The sequence below is a fragment of the Saccopteryx bilineata genome, chromosome 7 (assembly GCF_036850765.1).
Source record: "Saccopteryx bilineata isolate mSacBil1 chromosome 7, mSacBil1_pri_phased_curated, whole genome shotgun sequence".
In the NCBI taxonomy this organism is placed as follows: domain Eukaryota; kingdom Metazoa; phylum Chordata; class Mammalia; order Chiroptera; family Emballonuridae; genus Saccopteryx; species Saccopteryx bilineata.
The window spans coordinates 13,650,202-13,674,569 of NC_089496.1; the positions used below are offsets into that span (position 1 = coordinate 13,650,202).

At 38.2% G+C, this 24,368-nt stretch overlaps 1 protein-coding gene across 1 annotated transcript in view; it reads right to left on the reverse strand.

The window, feature by feature from the left end:
- Positions 1–24,368, reverse strand: part of FBXL13 (F-box and leucine rich repeat protein 13) — a 327,926-nt gene that overhangs the window by 20,398 nt on the left and 283,160 nt on the right. Inside the window, exon 18 of the mRNA XM_066240027.1 lies at positions 24,016–24,099. Within this exon, the coding sequence (XP_066096124.1) occupies positions 24,016–24,099 (84 nt within the window). The remainder of the gene's footprint in view (positions 1–24,015; positions 24,100–24,368) is intronic.

Here is a 24,368-nt window from a genome sequence, read left to right on the forward strand (position 1 = left end):
GAGTTGATGGGGTTCTATTTGCAGACCCAGCCACAGCACTTGTTCTCTGTCTCATTCTTTCCCAAGAAAATGGCAACTCAATACGTTTACTCTAAGGACAAAGTTACACCATCCTTTTGTGACCTCTTCCATTTAAGAATGTCTAGGAAATAATGAGTACATGAGCCATCAGTGCTGCTTTGTTCTTGCCTTTGGGGCCGTGTGGAATAAGATGCTGTCCGGGAAGGCTACCTGTCCGGTAGAAGAGCACAGGGCCTGGAATCAGGAGCTGTAGCTGTGACCTGGAGCAAGTTACCTAACCTCAAGTTTCCTCATCTAAAGATGCGAGTGAAAACAACTGTCTACCTGTCTCACAGATACTGGAAGTTGGAAGGAAAAAAAGTGGACCCCAAAAGCACTTGGCAGACATAGTAAGTGCTGGCCTTTGTCAACAGGGGAACCAGAGAGATCCTGCAGCAATCTCATCTGTAGTTTAAAGCCTGAGAAATACTACTTCACCACCTCTAACATGCTGGAAGCTTTGGGGTGAGGAAATGTTGTGCACAAAAGTGAACTGGGATCTGATAAGAGACGGTTATTAGAAGTCATAACACGGAGAAGTCATAGCTCCTGTGAGATGTGCCCAGGAGCTCAGTTCATGTCAGGAAAGGCACAGTGAGCAAAGCCCAGGAATGCTGTACAAAAGATCAAAAACATATTGGCCATTTAGGTTTAAGAAGTAAAAGAGGCATAAACTCAAACTCTTACACAAAAGTGAGATTCTGATGTCTATGATTCCTGTCTTTTTATTTTTGCCTTCAAACAATCTGACAGGTTTTATTTAACACTTGGCAAGTTTTATCTTATACTGTATAGGATAAACTTAAAGGTTGGAAAGGGCTCCGAAAGATTATCTTCCTTTTAGCACATTCTCTTTAGAGTTCTCTATGGATGTTCAATGTGAGAATAACAGATGTGCACTTTCCTTTTGTGGTCCATCAGTGATTCAGTTGTCCAAGAATGGCTCTCCCTAGCGAGAGTGGGCAAGAAGCCAGGACTGGTGTGCGATCTTCTTAGAGTCAGCTGTTTATCAGCCAAGAAAACACAGTACCCATGACTCCAACATCCCTCAGACCCTTACAGACTGTGAGAAAATGACGAGCAGTCAAAGCTCAAATCCTTTGAAGTTTAGCAAATTTCTAATCCTATTGAATTGTCTCTACAATTGGAAACACACTAGGACGAGAAACAACAGAGAATAGAAAACATTTCTTTTGCTCACAGCCTTTGAAGAAAATATAGTACTGAGGTATCTTGGTAGGAGTCCGTGACTCTCAGTTGTTTCCATGTACCTTAGGTCTCTTAAGTTTATGTTGATCTATTATAAATTTCTAGGAGACCATTCTGGGCACGAATAGCTATGAAGCCCAGATTTCTGTAACAAAGCTCTCACTTGTTACACGTTTTGTGAGAGTTGCTTTTTCCATAAGATACCAGATACCTACTTCTTCATTCTACCAGAGGGATTCCTTAGTTCTCTCTACCAAGACTCTGTAAAATTATCTGAACCTGGGATCTTCATTAGAGACTGTTTAGTCAATTCCTCACAGTAATCTGGAGTATTGGACAAAATAAAGAACCTTCTTGAGCAGTATGGCCGAGAGATAAGTGTCTGGAAGTCTGGATGGCCCATCTCCCCTACAGTACATTTCAGAGCTTGCACTATCCCAACGGCCATTTTGGAAAGGGATTTTATGTTGGTTGCTTTAACTATCCCTGGAGAAGAGGTGGAATTATTGAAATCTCATGCTTTGACAATTCTTGAATGATTTAATCTTGGAAACTAAATAGAAATTAATTTTGGTTGTTTTTTTTTAATTGTTGCTATGTGGAGTCAACACATCTAATCCATCCTTGGCATTATACATCAGCATGTGTCAAGGCCTCTAAAATCACTTTTTTTTAAGCACTAGGAGGTAGAGTCTATCAACTAATGAGAATGATTAATGAAAATCTTACATAATCAACATTTTATAACTAGTCAGAAGTTTAATAATTCAGAGGAAGAATTATTTAAGATTAGAAAAGAGTCCCTGGAGAGTAACCCAGTTTTTGCTGTTCAGGCAAGAATAAATCCAACAAGAATGCTAGGGCAAGACATGAATCCAACTCTTCTTACATGCTAGAGAGAAAGGCCCCGAGGCTGGCCATTGCCCATTACTGGGGAGGATGACTCAGATAGGACTGTTGCTGAATGAGGTGGGCACTCCCAGGCTTTTCCAACCTGAGTATCCATGTAGATGCTCCACACTAACTATAAGGATTTTCATTTTATAGCACAGGTAGTCCAGGACAGGCCCGAGACCCCTGAACCTGCAGGCCTCGTTTGGACTCAGCCTGGAAAAGACCTTTATCTGTAGAACCACATCACTTACTGAACAGTGCTGGGTCAGGCTGAGAGCCAGATGAAGAGCAGTGGACCTTGCTCCGCAGTTTCCCCAACTATGAAGTGGCTCCTGATCTGCCCCACATGGCCACCCTTCCCAGCCCCTTATTCCTTAGTCCATCTTCTCTACTTCCCTTTCTATTTGTAAATCAACATCAATCTGTTATGAAATTAAAGGTCAAATAAAAAGAAAAATGAGAAGTTTGTAACCCAAGAGAATGAATAAAAAGAGGTTAGAACAGCCTGACGATGAAAGAACTGGAACTTGTTATCTCATGCCCAAGCAGTAAAGACAAGATTGAAGGTCTCAACAAAGAGGGGTTCCTAAGAGAACAATAAGGGAAGTGGAGGTTCTAACCTTTGTTCTGCTGCTTAGACCCAAAAAACAAAAGTTGTCAGATACCTTTGTGATCATCAGAGAACAGGACATTAATCTGAGCTACAACGGGGCTCTTAAAATTCATCAGTGATGCCATTTGCAAGATATCAGTAAACCAGCTGTGAAGAGTATAAGCCACAAGCTAGACAGAAAAGACAGAAGAGAGTAGATGAGGCAGAATCACCACCGCATACCTCTTATTTCTCTACGGAGTTATAAATATACCCACTGCATTCTGGTTGCAGGGCTTTAAAAAACAAACCCATATCTGTTCAAGATACTTCTTTTTAATAAAAGATAAGAGGAGGCCATGTTCGGGTTTGAAGAACAAAGACAATTCTCTAAATTTGAGTCTTCCCCTCCTTCTAAAACTATAAAATCTACAGAAAGAACAAATAAAACAACACAGGACGCATACATTCATTATTACTAGGATACAGAGAGCCCTGCATGCTTGCCTGCAGCTACCATGTGCCTTTGGAGAGGGTGGGAGAGGGGAAGCTTCAGTGACTCATAAGACTAGAGGAGTGAAGAGAGCCTAGACTAGAGGAAGCACAGAGAAAATCATTGACAAGATGAGAAAGTGCCACCATAGATGCCAAAATGCTGAATAGGACTTGGTTGTTACTAGCTCTGGCTGTCCACATCAGCCATGGAAAAGGGCTGGAGAATGAGGCACACAAACTCCCAAACAGCCAAGTCAGATGTGTCATCCTTAACCATGTCTTCACCCCTGTATCTATTCAAAGTACCAAGTTTCATGGATTTTGCTACCTCAGATTCTCCATTCCATTTCCTCTCCTCAGCCTCACTGTTCCTGCCCTTGCTCAGACAGCCATCCTCTCTGCCCTGGATGGTAACAAAGTCCTCTTCACTTATATTACTTTCAATCTAGGTGACTGTCCTCTCTCCCCTATGCCCTTCAATCTAACTTCCACATTTTTTATTGAAGTGCATTTCCAACAGTTAAGCTTTCCCTGGCATTCCCATGCTGGATTAAGTACCTCAACTGAATTTTCCCATGGCTTCCTCTATTATAGCATAATGACTCTGGAATTAGACATATGTAATGTCTCATGTGCTTACTTGTTTCATGAATTGGGGCAAGATTCTTAATCTCTTTGAACCTCAGTTTTCTTCTCTGTAAAATGGAACTAAAGGTACTACAAATATTGATTGAATTACGACCTATGCAACTTACAGCCATTTGACTTTACGACCACAATCGCTAGCCATGACTGCTCCATGTCTGGCAGCACAAGCGTTGCCCAGCTGGGCGTACGACAGTGCGGACCCACTTCCGGCAGCACTACCATCTCTGCGTGCACCATTTCAACTGTTATCCCAGACTCAGTACAGCAATTTGTGTTTTGTGTCTTGGATATTTTTCATCAAACCCCTCCCAAGATGTCTACCAAGAGGAAATTGTCTTTGCAAATATTAAACCAGTTGTACTGGTAATGCAGTGTTTTACTTAAACCTGATGAATGTAAAAATAAGAAAAAAAATGGTGTAGAGATGATACAAATGGCATAAAATGAACAAAGAAAATTATGATATATAACAATAATGAAAGAAAATTATGATAAAATATGACTTAAAGATTTTTATAACATCATTTCACAGTACTGTACATATAGCGTACTCAACTTACGGCCAAATCGTGTTGGAACCAGTCGTGGTCATAAGTCGAGCACTAGCTGTACTTACCTTATAAGGTAGGTAATTAATGCATGGAAATCCTTAGAACAGTGCCTGGCATATAGTAGGTGCTAAATTAATGTTAGTTAACAGTCACCAAATGCTATTGTATTTTACTGTTTATAAGTCTGCCTATCCCACTAGACCTAGACTTATCATTTAAAAACTTTTTTTAAATGAATATGGTTTTTAGAAAACAGATTATTTCAGTGTCTACTGTATAGAAAGTCCAGTCCAAATGTTTTCTTTTTTATTATTATTATTTTAGAGAGAGAGGAAGGACAAAGAAAGAGGGTAAGGGAGAAAGAGAGAAACATCAATTTGTTGTTTCACTTACTTATGCATTCTTGACTGATTTTTGTATGTGCCCTGACCAGAGATCAAAGCTGCAACTTTGGCATATCAGGAAAAACTTCTAACCAACTGAGCTAACCAGCCATGGAAGTCCAAATGTTTTAAATCACTGAACAAGATGTCACATTTTCACAAAATTAATCTGAATGAAACAGTTTGTATATTGTCTTGAGGCATGGAGTTATTAATCTAAATTGAACTTAATCATCTATTTTTTCCAACTTGGTGGTTGCAGATAATATCCTAGTGTTGTACTGAGGAAGCTTAAGAATCTTTCTGAATGGACACAACCAAAATACCTGAGACCTGTGGCAGCCACAGGCCCATCTATATAAGCACAGCCAGTGCACCGGGCTGCACTCCACAGCAGTGGGATTCATATAATTTAACAACTGGTTCTCTGCTCTAATGACCATTTTAAGTATAAAAAAATGATATACCAAAAGTTAGTTTATTATTTCATCTATCTAACAAATAAGAATAAAAGAGGTACACAAAACTAGATTATGTTATGTTTTAAAATATTAATAAAAGTATTAAATAATACCTGATAAAAAACAATAAAACTTATTTAAGATATTTCCATATTATTTCTTGATTGGCATCCTCACTTTCAAGTTTTTTCACCTATGGAAGGAATGAACATTGCTAAGGGCGCTTAGAATACGCTGTTGCACCGATGAATGTTAAAAAAGAGTAAGGAGTGTAAATTTGTGATTTCTACATTGGGCAGCTGTCCAGGTGCCCACCTTAGAGAGAACACTGATTATAAGTGCCATTTTTTTTTAATTCAGTGAGAGGAGGGGAGGCAGAGAGACAGGCTTCCACATGCACCATGACAGGATCCACCTGGCAAGCCCTCCAGGGGGCAATGCTCTGCCCATCTGGAGTATTGCTCTATTGCTCAGCAACTGAGGACTTCTTAGCACCTGAGGTCATGGAGCCATTCTCAGCACTCAGGGCCAACTCGCTCCAATCAAGCCATGGCTGCAGGGAGGGGGAGAGAGAGAGAGAAGAGGGAGAGGTGGAGAAGTAGATGGGCGCTTTTCCTGTGTTCCCTGACCAGAAACAAACCTAGGACAGCCACACAATGGGCCAGTGCTCTACGCCTGAGCCAACCGGCCAGGGCCATAAATGCCATTTTAACAACCAGTTCGTTGAACTCAACAAAAAATTAGGTATTGGTTCTGCCGAACCCTGCCAACTGGCTGAATTCTACCCCTGCGCTGCAGAAAGCTCAAAGGGAGGAAGCTCATGACCACTAAGGTGCAGCACTCACAACACGGCAGCCCACCTGCCCAGCTGTCTGCTCTTGGCTCCTGAGCCTGCCAGTTCCTGACTTCTTTCCTGGTCTCCCAGCATCTGACTCAGAGCCTACTTTTCATTTGTCATCCCTTTTGGAGGCTACTGATTCAGCCAGAATCCATGGATGCAAAAGTAATGTTCTAGACCTTCAGTTTCAAGTCTGTCACAAGAATTTGAAACTTACCAGTTCCATCCTAAAAATAAGAAGAAAGCTGAGAAAACTGAAAGTGAACAACTTTCCTTTGATCTGTTAGATAACTGAGGTCACCAAGCAAACTGCCATGAAAACTGGAGAGACAGGCAAGCACAGAGGACTTCCGAGGAGCTTAGCAGGACAGAAGCTGGTAGCTGGAGCCAGTGTTAGTAGGGACGTTTGAAAGGTAACTAACTAACTGCAGGAGACTGCGTGAACTAGCCCGAGAAAAACAGTCCTGAGAGTCCGGCCTTGGGGACGTCCCCTCCTTTTGTGAGTTTTACCTTCAGGAGATCCACTGAGTTCTCAGGGTGAAAATATCGAGAGAGAATTCTCCTTCTGCTTCCTGCCCGGGGGGGAAAGTACCACTTGAAATACCTGCAAAGCATCTGTTCTCATTAACAATCGCTGCTCTCAAAGGAAACTGTTGTACCAGAAACTAGTCAACATGGGTTTCACAAGAGTCAGTCTAGAAGGGGGAAGGGAAACACCCAGCTGCAGCCCCCTTTAACCTTCCTTTCTTCCCTAAGGGTAGCACAAGATGGGGAGAGGGGTGGAAAATCACTTGTAAAGATCACTGTCCTAGGGCACAGGCCCATTGAAAGACTGAGATCAAATCATATGACTATAGGATGCCCCCACGCCCACACTGTACCTCTGCATGAATAATGTTCCTGTATAATAACATGTTAGCAAAGAGATTAGAAATCATGCACAATGGAATTTAACCAGAAATCAGTAACAAAGATGGCTAGAAAATCCCAAAATATATAGAGGTTAAATATCACATGGGTCAAAGAAGAAGTCTCAAGAAAAATTTTAAAATATTTTGAACTGAATGAAAATAAAACATCAGTCACGGAAATGGTGCTGTGAGAAGCGCGTCCAACAGCTCTCCCCTAAATCACAACAAATTTATCAACTAGAAACAGAAAAATTTATCCTCGGAGCATTCCGGAGTTCCACACAAACTGAAAGCAAAAGGACTGTTATCACTTGAATCTGAGAGACGAGGGTGTGGAGGAAGCTACCGCAGCAGCGACGCTCATTCAAACCGCGAGGGAGTGCGCCTGCGGTGAGTCAGCCCATATACTTGGGAACCGCGAGCCGCCGCTGCGAGCCGCCACGAACCGCCACCGCGAGTGGGACGTTCCCAGCGGCCCGCACACTGCGAGTGGGGGTCGCCGGCCACCGGTGCCCGGAGCGCCCCATTCGCGCGCGTGCCTTGGGCATTCCACGTGCCCAGGGCGCCCTGCTGGCCTGCACACCCAGGGGGCTCCATTATCCTGCGCCTGGTGCGGTCCAGCCGCCAGCGGCGGGGCGAGCGGGAGAGGCTTGGGAGATTCTCTCCGTGGGCGAGGCACCTCACCCAGCCATTCAAGCTAACAATCAAGCGTTGGGGGAGGGGCGCGCGCAGGCAGCCTAAAATACCTTCGGAAACACAGCTGCGACCCAATCACTGAAATTAGCTTAACCCATGAAATCTGCGCACCCTCGGTTCTAATTGATAAGATCTCTCTCAGTTCAGCGATCCAAGACAAGAGGCGTGATATTTTTTAGTGCCTCTCGCTAAAGGGGCGGGGGCAACTTCTGATTGATAGAGCCTCCATATTCAGGGATAAACGCTAACAAGAAGGACTTGGCAGATAATAAGGTCTATACTACACTAGTCGTAAGCAGAGACTAGTGCCTCTTCTTCCCTGCAAAAACAGGCTACAAAGTGTGGAAAGCCTGGGTTGAGAGGTCCAACTAAATGATAGGTGCTGAACAGTCACCTTGACAACAATTGACTCCCACCCCCGCCTGATTACACTGGAGGCCCTGACTCTCAGAGCCTTTCCCAAAGCCTTGCACTGAGTGGGGATAGTGTGGGGATTTCCCAGCTCTTTGAGCCTCTTACTCCCCAGGCAGAAGCAGTTGCAGCCTTATAGCTGGATCACCAGGCTGCTAATTCAGAAAGGGGGAACTAGGAGAGAGAATCCAGGAAAGCAAACTCTCTCATCGTTGGACCCTGCAAACGCCAACAAGCCTTTACTTCCAGCAAGACTAAAGCCAATTATATGACATTGCCATAGAATCCCATCAACTGCAAATCCCTACCTAAGAGTGACACAGGGGCAGAGCCTGGGGTACAGAGTCACCGACTAGGAAGAGGGAGAGAAAAGAAAAAGGAAGAAGTTAACCTCTCAAAATCAAGAAAAACCCACAGACTTTACAACTTGATCCACTAATTTTTTTTTTTTTGTTGTTGTTGTTGTTTGTTTCTTCTATCTTTTTGCCTTTATTTCCTCCACCTCGGTCCTTCTATTCTCTGCCCATCTTATGCTTCCCCTTTCTTGAACTACACTACCCATGAGTGTTGCATTTTATTTTTCTTCTTCATCCTCACCCTCCTTTAAGGTTATACTCCAAAACACTTAACTCTCACTCTCTCCTCTTTTGTTTTTTTTTTGTTTTTTTTTTGTCTTGCTTTATTTTGTTTTTTTCTCCTCCTATTTTATTTCTTCCTTCGTTTTTCTCTTTTTCTTATTTTTTCCTTTCTATTCGTTTTTTCTTTTCTCATTTTACTTTCCTCCCATATAATCCTCAATCACGAACAAATTAGTTAATTTGGGACTCAAGGCTTTTTTTTGGCTTTCTCTTTTTTGCTTTTGTTTTTATTTTTTTTTTCTCTTGTTTGTTTATTTTTGTGGCATTTTGGGTCCTCCCAACCCAAGGTCTCCATTGTATTTAGTCTTCGCTCCACTTAATACAACAGATTTTTACTTATTATTTTTATTTTTTCTTCTTTATTATTCTTTTTTGGTCCTTTTTTCTGATTCCCTCTTATCCCTCTCATTATATCTCTTAGTTGACCATCACTTACAAGCAAATCATCTTATGCTTGTCTAAGATTTTCTTCCTTTTTTTTTTTGCATTTAGTAGGTTCCTACTCCCTTTTTTTTGCCCCTTGAACTCTTCACCCCAAATCAGGCCCTCCATTATACGCACGATATTTCCCTGAGGAGGGGAGAGGAGGGAAAGAGAAGAGAGAAAAAAAGGGGGAAATAATAAATTATTACTGTTTTTTTTTTTGTGGGGTGTTTTACCCTTTTTTTTTTCTTTTTACTCTTTATTAATTCTAATTAGTGCTATCAATAAGACCACCCTCAGATGCCGATAAGAAAGAGGAAATCGAATATTATGGATACAAAAGAAAGAGAGGTAACACAAATAGATGTGGAAAAATCTATAGAGAAAAGACTTAACATATTGGAAGCCTTGGAGCTAAATGACAGAGAATTTAAAATAAAAATCTTAAAAATACTCAGAGATATACAAGAAAACACAGAAAGGCAATATAGGGAGATCAGAAAACAACTCAATGAACACAAAGAATATATTACCAAGGAAATTGAAACTATAAAAACAAATCAAACAGAAATGAAAAACTCAATTCATGAGCTGAAAAACGAGGTAACAAGCTTAGCTAACAGAACAGCCCAGATTGAAGATAGGATTAGTGAAATAGAAGACAAACAACTTGAGGCACAACAGAGAGAAGAAGAAAGAGACTCAAAAATAATAAAAAATGAGAAAGCCCTACAGGAATTGTCTGACTCCATCAGAAAGAATAACATAAGAATAATAGGTATATCAGAGGGAGAAGAGAAAGAAAATGGAATGGAGAATATACTCAAACAAATAATAGACGAGAACTTCCCAAGCCTGTGGAAGGAACTAAAGCCTCAAATTCAAGAAGCAAACAGAACACCAAGTTTTCTTAACCCCAACAAACCCACTCCAAGGCACATCATAATAAAGATGACACAAACCAATGACAAAGAAAAAATTCTCAAGGCAGCCAGGGAAAAGAAAAGTACAACATATAAAGGAAGGCCTATTAGATTATCATCAGATTTCTCAGCAGAAACTCTACAAGCTAGAAGAGAGTGGACCCCAATATTTAAAGCCCTGAAAGAGAGGAACTTTCAGCCAAGAATACTATACCCATCAAAGCTATCCTTCAAGTATGAAGGAGATATAAAAACATTCACAAATACAGAAAAGATGAGAGAATTTATCAACAGAAAGCCCCCACTCCAGGAAATACTAAGGGGGGTTTTCCAACCAGATTCAAAGAACAAAAGAAAACAACACCACAAGTAACAGCTCCACCAAGAACACAATAAAACCAAACTTAAACTGTGACAACAAAGGAAAAAAAGGGGGGAGAGGATGGAGATTAACAGTAGCAAAGGATGATGAAGTGCAGAAATACTTATAAGATAGGGTACTACAATGAATATGGTAGGTACCCTTTTCATTACTTAATAGTAACCACCCTTAAAAAAACCACCACAAAAACACTTGACTTAAAAAAGGTAGCAACAGAGGAAAGAAGTATGGAACACAAACAAACAAAAACAAATGATAGAAAAACAAAAGAGAAGAATCAAACTAGATACAAAACTAACAGAAAGCAATTTATAAAATGGCAGTAGGGAACCCACAAGTGTCAATAATTACACTAAATGTAAATGGATTAAACTTACCAATAAAAAGACACAGAGTAGCAGAATGGATTAAAAAAGAAAATCCAACTATATGCTGCCTACAAGAAACACATCTAAGCAACAAGGATAAAAACAAATTCAAAGTGAAAGGCTGGAAAACAATACTCCAAGCAAACAACACCCCAAAAAAAGCAGGTGTAGCAATACTCATATCTAATAATGCTGACTACAAGACAGAAAAAGTACTCAGAGACAAAAATGGTCATTTCATAATGATTAAGGGGAAGTTGAATCAAGAAGACATAACAATCCTTAATATATATGCACCAAACCAAGGAGCACCAAAATATATAAGACAGCCACTTATTGACCTTAAAACAAAAACTAACAAAAATACAATCATACTTGGAGACCTCAATACACCACTGACGGCTCTAGATCGGTCATCCAAACAGAGAATCAATAAAGATATAGTGGCCTTAAATGAAATACTAGAACACCTGGATATGATAGACATCTACAGGACACTTCATCCCAAAGCGACAGAGTATACATTTTTCTCTAGTGTACATGGAACATTCTCAAGAATTGACCATATGTTGGGCCTCAAAGACAATATCAGCAAATTTAGAAAAATTGAAATTGTACCAAGCATATTTTCTGATCATAAAGCCTTGAAACTAGAATTCAACTGCAAAAAAGAGGGGGAAAAACCCACAAAAATGTGGAAACTAAACAACATACTTCTAAAAAATGAATGGGCCAAAGAAGAAATAAGCGCAGAGATCAAAAGATATATACAGACAAATGAAAATGAAAATACGACATATCAGAATCTCTGGGATGCAGCAAAAGCAGTAATAAGAGGAAAGTTCATATCACTTCAGGCCTATATGAACAAACAAGAGAGAGCCGAAGTAAACCACTTAACTTCACACTTTAAGGAACTAGAAAAAGAAGAACAAAGACAACCCAAAACCAGCCGAAGAAAGGAGATAATAAAAATCAGAGCAGAAATAAATGAAATAGAGAACAGAAAAACTATAGAAAAAAATCAATAAAACAAGGAGCTGGTTCTTTGAAAAGATCAACAAAATTGACAAACCCTTGGCAAGACTCACCAAGGAAAAAAGGTACAGGACTCAAATAAATAAAATCCAAAATGAAAGAGGAGAGATCACCACAGACATCATAGATATACAAAGAATTATTGTAGAATACTATGAAAAATTATATGCCACCAAATACAACAATCTAGAAGAAATGGATAAATTCCTAGAACAATACAACCTTCCTAGACTGAGTCATGAAGAAGCAGAAAGCCTAAACAGACCAATCAGCAGGGAGGAAATAGAAAAAACTATTAAAAATCTCCCCAAAAATAAAAGTCCAGGCCCAGATGGTTATACTAGTGAATTCTATCAAACATTCAAAGAAGACTTGGTTCCTATTCTACTCAAAGTCTTCCAAAAAATTGAAGAAGAAGCAATACTTCCAAACACATTTTATGAGGCCAACATAACCCTCATACCAAAACCTGGCAAGGATGGCACAAAGAAAGAAAACTACAGACCAATATCTCTCATGAATACAGATGCTAAAATACTAAACAAAATACTGGCAAACCGAATACAACAACATATTAAAAAAATAATACATCATGATCAAGTGGGATTCATCCCAGAATCTCAAGGATGGTTCAGCATACGCAAAACGGTTAACATAATACACCATACCAACAAAACAAAGAACAAAAACCACATGATCTTATCAATAGATGCAGAAAAGGCTTTTGATAAAATACAACACAATTTTATGTTTAAGACTCTCAACAAAATGGGTATAGAAGGAAAATATCTCAACATGATAAAGGCCATATATGATAAACCATCAGCCAACATCCTATTAAACGGCATAAAACTGAGGACTTTCCCCCTTAAATCAGGAACAAGACAGGGTTGTCCACTCTCTCCACTCTTATTCAACGTGGTGCTAGAAGTTCTGGCCAGAGCAATCAGACAAGACAAAGAAATAAAAGGCATCCATATCGGAAAAGAAGAAGTAAAGCTATCACTTTTTGCTGATGATATGATCCTATACATCGAAAACCCGAAGGACTCCACAAAAAGATTATTAGAAACAATAAACCAATACAGTAAGGTCGCAGGATACAAAATTAACATACAAAAGTCCATAGCCTTTCTATATGCCAACAATGAAATATTAGAAAACGAACTCAAAAAAATAATCCCCTTCACGATTGCAACAAAAAAAAATAAAATACCTAGGAATAAACATAACAAAGAACGTAAAGGACCTATATAATGAAAATTACAAAGCATTGTTAAGGGAAATCGAAAAAGATACAATGAGATGGAAAAATATTCCTTGTTCTTGGATAGGAAGAATAAATATAATCAAAATGGCCATATTACCCAAAGCAATATACAAATTTAATGCAATTCCCATCAAAATCCCTATGAGATTTTTTAAAGAAATGGAACAAAAAATCATCAGATTTATATGGAACTATAAAAAACCCCAAATAGCCAAAACAATCCTAAGGAAAAAGAATGAAGCTGGGGGCATTACAATACCTGACTTTAAACTATATTATAGGGCCACGATAATCAAAACAGCATGGTATTGGCAGAAAAATAGACACTCAGACCAATGGAACAGAATAGAAAGCCCAGAAATAAAACCACATATATATGGTCAAATAATCTTTGATAAAGGGGCCAACAACACACAATGGAGAAAAGAAAGCCTCTTCAACAAATGGTGTTGGGAAAACTGGAAAGCCACATGCAAAAGAATGAAACTCGACTACAGCCTGTCCCCGTGTACTAAAATTAATTCAAAATGGATCAAAGACCTAAATATAAGACCTGAAACAATAAAGTACATAGAAGAAGACATAGGTACTAAAATCATGGACCTGGTTTTAAAGAACATTTTATGAACTTGACTCCAATGGCAAGAGACGTGAAGGCAAAGATAAATGAATGGGACTACATCAGAATTAAAAGTTTTTGCTCAGCAAGAGAAACTGATATCAAAATAAACAGACAGCCAACTATATGGGAACTGATATTTTCAAACGACAGCTCAGATAAGGGCCTAATATCCAAAATTTACAAAGAACTCATAAAACTCAACAACAAACAAACAAACAATCCAATAAAAAAATGGGAAGAGGACATGAACAGACACTTCTCCCAGGAAGAGATACAAATGGCCAACAGATATATGAAAAGATGCTCAGCTTCATTAGTTATTAGAGAAATGCAAATCAAAACTACAATGAGATACCACCTCACTCCTGTTAGATTAGCTATTATCAACAAGACGGGTAATAGCAAATGTTGGAGAGGCTGTGGAGAAAAAGGAACCCTCATTCACTGTTGGTGGGACTGTAAAGTAGTACAACCATTATGAAGGAAAGTATGGTGGTTCCTCAAAAAACTGCAAATAGAACTACCTTATGACCCAGCAATCCCTCTACTGGGTATATACCCCAAAACCTCAGAAACATTGATACATGAAGACACATGTAGCCCCATGTTCATTGCAGCACTGTTCACAGTGGCCAAGACATGGAAACAACCAAAAAGCCCTTCAATAGAAGACTGGATAAAGAAGATGTGGCACATATACACTATGGAATACTACTCAGCCATAAGAAATGATGACATCAGATCATTTACAGCAAAATGGTGGGATCTTGATAACATTATAAGGAGTGAAATAAGCAAATCAGAAAAAAACAAGAACTACATGATTCCATACATTGGTGGAACATAAAAATGAGACTAAGAGACATGGACAAGAGTGTGGTGGTTACCAAGGGTGGGGGGGGGAGGGAGGACATGGGAGGGAGGGAGGGAGAGAGTTAGGGGGAGGGGGAGGGGCACAGAGAACTAGATAGAGGGTGACGGAGGACAATCTGACTTTGGGCGAGGGGTTTGCAACATAATTTGATGACAAAATAACCTAGACATGTTTTCTTTGAATATATGTACCCTGATTTATTAATGTCATCCCATTACCATTAATAAAAATTTATTAAAAAAAAAAAGAAAATAAAACATCAAATTTATGGAATGAAATGAAAACAGTGTTTAAAAGGAAATTTATAACATTGAGTACATATATACTAGAAAAGAAGAAAGAACTAAAATCAGTAACCAGAGCTTCCCCCTAAAGAAACTAGAGAAAGCAGAGTAAAATAAGTCCAGAGCAAGCAGAAAAAAGAAATAATAAAAAGGAGAGCAGAAATCAATGAAACTGAAAGTAGGAAAACAATAGGGGAAATCAGCTAAACCAAAAGCTGGTTATTTAAAAGGATCAATAAAATTGATAAACATAGCCATTCTAACCAAGAGAAAAAGAGAAGACACAAATTACTAATATCAGCAATTAAAGAGGGGTCATTACCACTGATAACATAGGCTAATAAGGAAATATTATAGGCAAATTTATGCCCACAAATTTGATAAAATGGACCAAGTTTTTGAAAGAAAAAAAATCTACCAAAACTCACACGAGAAGAAATAAATTATCTGACTAGGCCTATACCTATTAAATAAATTGAATCAACAATCAATAACCTTCTAAAAGATAAAGCACCAGGTGCAGATGACTTCACTGGTGAATTCTACAAAACATTTAAGAGAGAAATGATACCAGCTGTTGACAATCTGTTCTAATAAATAGAGGCAAAGGAAACACTTCCTACCATTTTATGAGATTAACATTACCCTAATATCAAAACCACATACAGACACAATACAGGAAAATTACCATGAAAGACAAATATTTCTCATGAACACAGATGCAAACATCTCAACAAAATATTAGCAGATGAAATCCAACAGTACATAAAAAGAACTATATACATCATGACTATTTATTTCAAGTATCAAGGCTAGTTCAAAATTTGAAAATGAATTGATCTAATCCATCACATCAATAGACTAAAAACCCAGAATCATAATATCATATCAATAGACAAAGAATTTCATTTCACAAAATCCAATACCCATTCACAATAAAAACACTCAGCAAATTAGGAATAAAAGAGAACTTTCTCAACTTGATTAAGAATGCTTACACAAAACCTACAGTTAACACTGTACTCAATGGTGAGAAACTAGGTGTTTCCCCCCAAGAAAGGGAACATGGCTACTCCTATCTAACGTCATACTGGAAATGCTAGCTAATGCCACAATACAAGAAAAAGAAATAAAGGTGTACAGATTGGGAAGAAAGAAATAAAACTGCTTTTGCCTGTAGATGGCAAAGTCATTATGTAGAAAATCCCAAAGAATCAACAACAACAAATAAGCAAAACACCAACTTGAACTAATAAGCAATTATAGCCAAGTTGTAGGATATAAAATCAGGATACACAAAATATACAAAGAACTCATAAAACTCAACAACAAACAAACAAACAATCCAATAAAAAAATGGGAAGAGGATATGAATAGACACTTCTCCCAGGAAGAAATACAAATGGCCAACAGATATATGAAAAGATGCTCATCTTCTTTAGCTATTAGAGAAATGCAAATCAAAACGGCCATGAGATACCACCTCACACCTGTTCGATTAGCTGTTATTAGCAAGTCAGGTAATAGCAAATGTTGGAGAGGCTGTGGAGAAAAAGGAACCCTCATACACTGTTGGTGGGAATGTAAAGTAGTACAACCATTATGGAAGAAAGTATGGTGGTTCCTCAAAAAACTGCAAATAGAACTACCTTATGACCCAGCAATCCCTCTACTGGGTATATATCCCAAAAACTCAGAAACATTGATACGTAAAGACACATGCAGCCCCATGTTTATTGCAGCATTGTTCACAGTGGCCAGGACATGGAAACAACCAAAAAGCCCATCAATAGATGACTGGATAAAGAAGATGTGGCACATATACACTATGGAATACTACTCAGCCATAAGAAATGATGACATCGGAACATTTACAGCAAAATGGTGGGATCTTGATAACATGATACGAAGCGAAATAAGTAAATCAGAAAAAAACAGGAACTGTATTATTCCATACGTAGGTGGGACATAATACTGAAACTAAGAGACATTGACAAGAGTGTGGTGGTTACGGGGGGGAGGGGGGAATGGGAGAGGGATAGGGGGTGGGGAGGGGCACAAAGAAAACAAGATAGAAGGTGACAGAGGACAATCTGACTTTGGGTGGTGGGTATGCAACATAATTGAACGACAAGATAACCTGGACTTGTTATCTTTGAATATATGTATCCTGATTTATTGATGTCACCCCATTAAAAAAATAAAATTATAATTAAAAAAAAATGAAAAAAATAAAATAAAATAAAATCAGGATACAAAAAGGAATGTCCCATCTGCCCATTTTGGCCCTTTAGAGCCTCTTCCTCCAAGATTTGATCAGTCTTAAATGTACATGGGTCAGAGGTGAGAAAGCTTAAGCAGAGAGGCCTACATTTGTAGAACACTAACATGAAGCATAATGTTATGAGATGAACAGAAGTCAATATGGACTCGGGCTGAATAAAGATGAAAAGCACTCCTATCTGGGATTTCAGGCACATGTAAATCGCCATAAGCAAATAATGTTTATTAAGTGTCTGTGTGTATATCGACATTCTAAGTATTATATTAAATTAGCTAGCATGCTGGAAAATATGTTTAATATCATAGTCCCAATAAAAACAATGATCTATTTTCTTTTTGTCTTGTTTATTCTCTTATACAGTACCAATTTTAAGAATAATAGCAATTAATATTTATTTAGTGTTATAAAATTTTTAAATGCTTTTACATACATAAATTTACTTAGTCAATTATAATTTAGGTGCCTCTAAAAATTCTTTGGTTCATTCATAGGAGTAAAAATTAGTAAATTATTTCTTCCAAAAGCATATTCTAAACTAATTTCTTACCATTAGGAGCAATGTGGCTGTTGAGATTACTTGTTTTCTGACTGTGTTCAACTAAGTAAAACAAATTATCAAACTTCTATACTGAAAATGTTTATTTTTATTTACTAATGGTTATTATTATTAAATATAATAATGATAAATAGTACTCAGTAAGATTCATTGCACACTTACTTTGTTTAGGAACCATACTAATTACTTACATATTTTATATCATTTAATGCCACAACAAAAAGACTGTATTTTTACTATACTGATTTTTACAAGTGAGGAATGTAACACCCAGAAAAGGAAACCTATTTGCCCAAAGTTATACATCTTGACAGAATGAGAAAGTTCTGTCAGGCTTTTGAGCAGATGTTGGAAAACTGCCAAGTGTTTTTACACATGGACAAATCTGGTCTGTCCCCCGGTTTTGTACGGCCCACACTCTAGGAATGGTTCTTACAGTTTTAAATGACTTGAAAAAGAATGAAAAGAATATTATTTTTTGATATTTGAAAATTATCTGAGATTCAAATTTTATCGCCCATAAAGTTTTCCTGGGACACGGCTACCCTCGTTTGCTTACATGTTGTCAACTGCTGCTTTTATACCACAGAAGGAAAGTTGAGTAGCTGTAACAGAAACTGTATGACTCACTAAGCTGGACTGAGAACTGTCTGGCTGTTAGAGGGAAACTTGACTGAAAGATGACAATGAAAGCTGACCTTGCTTTAGCAGGAGCAGTGAAATGTGATGCTAAATGAATTGCTTAAAATTATGAGACCTTGTAAGAGGCAGAATCAAGAAAAAATTTTAATGACTAATTTTTCTTATTTGCTTTGACTAATAACCACCATTTATTTGGACTTAGCCTAGAAATTTATAATCCTGTAATATCTCTATACACAGTTTGGGCATAATAAATATATAGACACATTGATATATGTGTGCAATCTAACATATGCTAAAATGTATACATATATTTAATTTAAACACATATACTAGACATATAGATAATACATTTTTATATATTTACATTTAACCATGTTACCTAATATATGCATTTTTCACTGCATACATACATGTATAAGTCCTTGTGGTAGGTCACAGCTAGACTTGACTTTCTCCTCTCTAATGCCCTTTCTTTCTTTCTTTTTTTTTGTGGCAGAGACAGAGAGAGAGTCAGAGAGAGGGACAGATAGGGACAGACAGACAAGAAGGAAGAGAGATGAGAAACATCAATTCTTCGTTGCAGCTCCTTAGTTGTTCATTGATTGCTTTCTCATATGTGCCTTGACCAGAGGGCTACAGCAGACCAAGTGACCCCTTGCTCAAGCCAGTGACCTTGGGCTCAAGCTGGTGAGCCTTGCTCAAACCAGATGAGCCCACGTTCAAGCTGGTGACCTCGGGGTCTCGAACCTGGGGCCTCCATATCCTAGTCCGACGCTCTATCCACTGCGCCACCGCCTGGTCAGGCTCTAATATCCTTTCTTAGCTAACTACCTCAATTTACCAACACTGAAATAATAATAAAAAATTTGGCTGCAAGGTTTTTACTCACAAATAACCTGACTAAAGAGAAATATGCATATTCACATGTATGAATATTACATTAATGTATATAGCGTACTTCATTCCCCAATAAGAGAATGAAAAATATAAACTAGATTAAGGGAGTATAAAAAGCAACCATAATTGAGCTTATTCCATTGGTTCTATCCAAACAATAAGACAGAACTACCAATTTGTCTGTATTGTAATATCCCAGTTAAACCAGTTATTTTGCCAAACTTGACAGTCTGTTATTTCAGTGGTCCCCAACCTTTTTTGGGCCATGGACCGGTTTAATGTCAGAAAATATTTTCACGGACCGGCCTTTAGGGTGGGACAGATAAATGTATCATGTGACCGAGACAAGCATCAAGAGTGAGTCTTAGACAGATGTAACAGAGGGAATCTGGTCATTTTAAAAAAATAAAACATCGTTCAGACCTAAATATAAATAAAATGGAAATAATGTAAGTTATTTATTTTTTTCTCTCGGGCCTTGGGGACCACTGTGTTACTTAACTAAATTTATGAACTGTTCCAGGAAAAGGTTTCTGAGAAATGCTCAGTATGACTTTATCAAGCATCTCTTCCAAAATGTGAGTCTTTCAAGAGCACCAAATAATTTTAGTTTCACATAATCATTGAATGTCTAATGTTCTCAGAGAAAAACTAAACTTGAAGAAAGTAATTAAAACCAGATCCTAAAAAGTCAATACTGAGACTCCACACACTCAATCTGCATGTGTTGTGGTTTTTAGTAAAACACTAAAATGAGGTAACATTTTTATTCTTATTATGTTTGTAACTCTTGCAAAACCTAACCAGGATAAAAATGTTTATGTCTTCATTTGTCTCATTAAATCGTTATGTAGAATATAAGTTTTCAATGTCTTTTTAAAAATTTTTATTGATTGATTGATTTTAGCAAGTGAGAGAGAGAAAGATTTGGTGTTCCTTTTAACTATGCATTCACTGGTTGATTCTTATATGTGCCCTGACTGGGGATCAAACCCACAATCTTGGGGTATCCAGACTATGACCTAACCAACTGAGCTACCCAGCCAGGGACAGTTTTCAATGTCATACACTAGAAAAAGAATTCCTGATAAATTGTGAATAATCCAAACATCTCAGTTTAATCACCTCATTTTACCCCTTTTCCCTCCCTTGTAAATCCAGATGAAGAATTGTGGAGTTGACTTATGTGTCACTGTCTCCTTCCCCCCTCCGTTGTCTTATTTGTTTTGGGACTTAGTAATTGGGCTGTAGAGGCACAGAGGAGAGGGATTACCACATCTGCGAAGTATGAACCTTGGAAGAGGTAAAACTGGACAATAGCCACCACATGCACACACACACAAATTCACACACACTTCAAAATCAGAAAAAAGAGGAATGATGAGAGAGAGAAATTTTTTGTGGACTTGAATAGAACAGCGATCTTATGCAACTAATAATTCAATAATTCTATATTTCTGTGATCCTATATTCCCCCATTTTTTCTCTTTTAGATCACTGAAAATAAATATACACCAATTTTTAAATGATTACATTTTTAATGCTATGCCAAACTCAAAGTATGATCATATAGTTAGCATATGGATAAATGCTTTCATCTAAAATCTCAGAGCACCTACAAATAGTGTAATTTTCAGGTTCCAAAAAGTGAAAATACAAATGCCAGCCCTGACTGTTTGGCTCAATGATAGAGCATCAGCCCAGTGTGTGGAAGTCCCGGATTCAATTCCTGGTCAAGACACACAGGAGATGTATGTGCCCATCTGCCTTTCCACCTCCCCCTGCCTTGCCTCTCTTTCTCTCTCTCTCTTTCCCTCCTGCAGCCATGGTTCAATTGGAGCGAGCTGTTCCCTGAAGCTGAGGATGGCTCCCTGCCTTCCACCTCAGACACTAAGAAGAGCTTGGTTGTTGAGCAACGGAGCAATGTTCCAGATGAGCTGAGCCTTACCCCCTAGTGGGTTTGTCAGGTAGATCCTGGGCAGGGTGCATGTGGGAGTCTGTCTCTGCCTCCCTTCCTCTCACTGAATTTTTAAAAAATGCCTGGAACCCATAGACTCAAAGAGAAATGGCAGAAAGTGCTGGCTTCCTGATACTCAACCTCAGACTTTGATCAGCACTCTCTTATCCCAAGGGTCATTTTAAAAGTTAATAAGTGATGGATGGTAAGAGGCCATGTCATCACCACAGTAGATTTCAAAACTTCTGAGTGATTCAAGTTATTGGTCAAATGTAATTGATTACAATATAAAAAACATAGTTCAATATTAGAAATATTAATACTTCACTGTTTTATTTCAGTACCCTTCCCTCTATCACCTTGTAAAAGACCCTTTGAAACTTGATTAAATCATATTCATGGATAAAATTTTGTGTAAACATATGTTTAACCCTTAAATGAACTGCAATAGCTAAGTCATGGTTTAACCTTAGAGGAAAATTTTGGCTTCTTCTCCTTAGTAGGATACATGAATCTAAATGTTTTGTAATCCTTTTTATTATTATAGAGTTACAATCTTGGCCTATCTGGAAGTTGTTGACCTCTCTGTGGTCTTCCTTTTGAGGGACAGTGTTTGTTATTTTTAATTATTTATGCAATTAAACATACTAGTAAACATTTCTTAGGAACCTAGAACCTTAGTGCCCTGGGTCTGAATGTGGGAGAAATTGACATTGCTTGACACTAATGACCCTTGAAGATTTCTTTATGGTGTTATATCTTCCTCTTAAGTACAATTACATTGTGCAGGCACAATGAAATATAGGAAAAATAATTTTAAAACAATTTTTCCTCACTAAGCCATATTGTCAATCAACCATTTAGAGCAGCAGCCTTCCATTTCTACTCTCCATTTTTGTAAAACTGTAGAATTTTATACTAAAGTCTACAGCACCATTCACCCTGGCACCATCTAAAGCCCACCAGTTTGTATAATATTTTAGTACTTTCTTATTAGTCACGTTAGAACTTCTTGTACAGTCCGTTTCAAACTCGCGGAAGACAGCTTCAAGTTCGTCATGCCCTGTGGGCTTGTCAGCTCTCACTTGTTATCCTTCCACTTGCAGGATAAATCCCTTTAAGTAAGTATTGTATCTTTCATTAAAAAAAATTTTTTTTCTAGTTTAACCCAAATTTTCATAAGTAGTAGAAATTTTGAATTCAGGAAACTTCACATGGAGTTTTCAATGTGTTTAACAGTTTATCCATTCCAAGGTTATTTGTTCCCTTTTAAAAAGTTACCTTCTAGCCCTGGCTGGTTGGCTCAGTGGTAGAGTGTTGGCCTGGCGTGTGGAAGTCCTGGGTTTTATTCCCAGTCAGGGCACACAGGAGAAATACCCATCTGCTTCTCCATCCCTCCCTCCCCCACTCCATCTCTCTCTCTTCCCCTCCTGCAGCCATGGTTTGAATGGTTCTAGCAAAGTTAGCCCTGGGCGCTAAGGATAGATCCAAGCCTCACCTCAGGTGCTAAAATAGCTCAGTTGCCAAGCAACGGAGCAGTGGCCCAAATGGGCAGAGCATCGCCTGGTAGGGGGCTTGCTGGGTGAATCTCACTCTGCCTCCCAGCTTCTCATTTAATAAACAAACAAAAAAAAAGAAACCCCCAAAATTGTTACCTTCCATGGTTTACTAATAGGTAACCAGATTTTATCCTAGTTCAATAGGTGTATAACATATGATTCTGGTTTTTCTATCTCAACAGCACATTGAGATGCTTAATGTCATTGTGCCTTGTTCACAATAACTACTTTATAACTTCCTATATATCCCTCGTGGAAAGGCCTAGGAAAGTTACCTTCCTCATGAGTTCTTAAAGTACCAATTGAACATGTAATCATTTATCCTATTCAATTACTTATCTCATGTTTCCTGTTCTGGTAAAGTATGCTACTTTCATTGTTTGAATAACTCGAGTTCCTAATTGTTAAGTACCTAGTATAATTTTTCAAACTCTCTCAATTGTCATGGTTATACTAGATAACATTTCTATGTGCAGAATACCTGTTTATATAACTGTACTTTTACCATACTGCATTTCATCATTCTCCAAGTACAATATCTACCTATCCCTAGTCATCCTCTAGTCTGACAGTGAGAAGGGAGAGTGGAGAGGGACAGGGAGAAAACAAGTCCTCTCCATTACCCTGGGATGCAGAGATCTTGTCTCAACCAGGATCACCTACATCAGGGGTCCCCAAACTTTTTACACAGGGGGCCAGTTCATTGTCCCTCAGACCGTTGGAGGGCTGGACTATAAAAAAACTATGAACAAATCTCTATGCACACTGCACATATCTTATTTTAAAGTAAAAAACCAAAACAGGAACAAATACAATATTTAAAATGAAGAACAAGTAAATTTAAATCAACAAACTGACCAGTATTTCAATGGGAACTATGGGCCTGCTTTTGGCTAATGAGATGGTCAATGTGCTCCTCTCACTGACCACCAATGAAAGAGGTGCTTCTTCTGGAAGTGCAGCGGGGGCCGGATAAATGGCCTCAGGGGGCCGCATGTGGCCCGCAGGCCGTAGTTTGGGGACCCCTGACCTACATAGTGTTACATTTCCAACACACTCTTTCCCCTACTGTGTGCTACAAAGTTTATTTAATTTGTGCTTAATTTTTAATCTTAATTCTTTATCAAAATAACTTAATTATCTTACCTGAATTCCATCATCAGTGATTTTACAACACTCAGATACAGAAAGTTCCTTTAATTTTCTATGTTTGGAAAGCATAATCAAACCCTAAAAATATTTAACAAAAATTATTTTAGATTATAATTTAGTTTAAAAGCATATTTCTAATAAAATAACAGCATTTATACAAAAAAATTAGCTTTCGTCTTAACATTTTTTTACACTTAACAAATAATAAAGTCACTTAGGTTGAGCAACATCATTAAATATAAGGTGACCAATTGTCCTCCTTTAGAGAGGATAGTCCTTCTTTTGTAAATTCCGTCCTCGTTTGAAAAGTGTCCTCCTACACGTCCTCCTTTTTGATATTGGAAGAC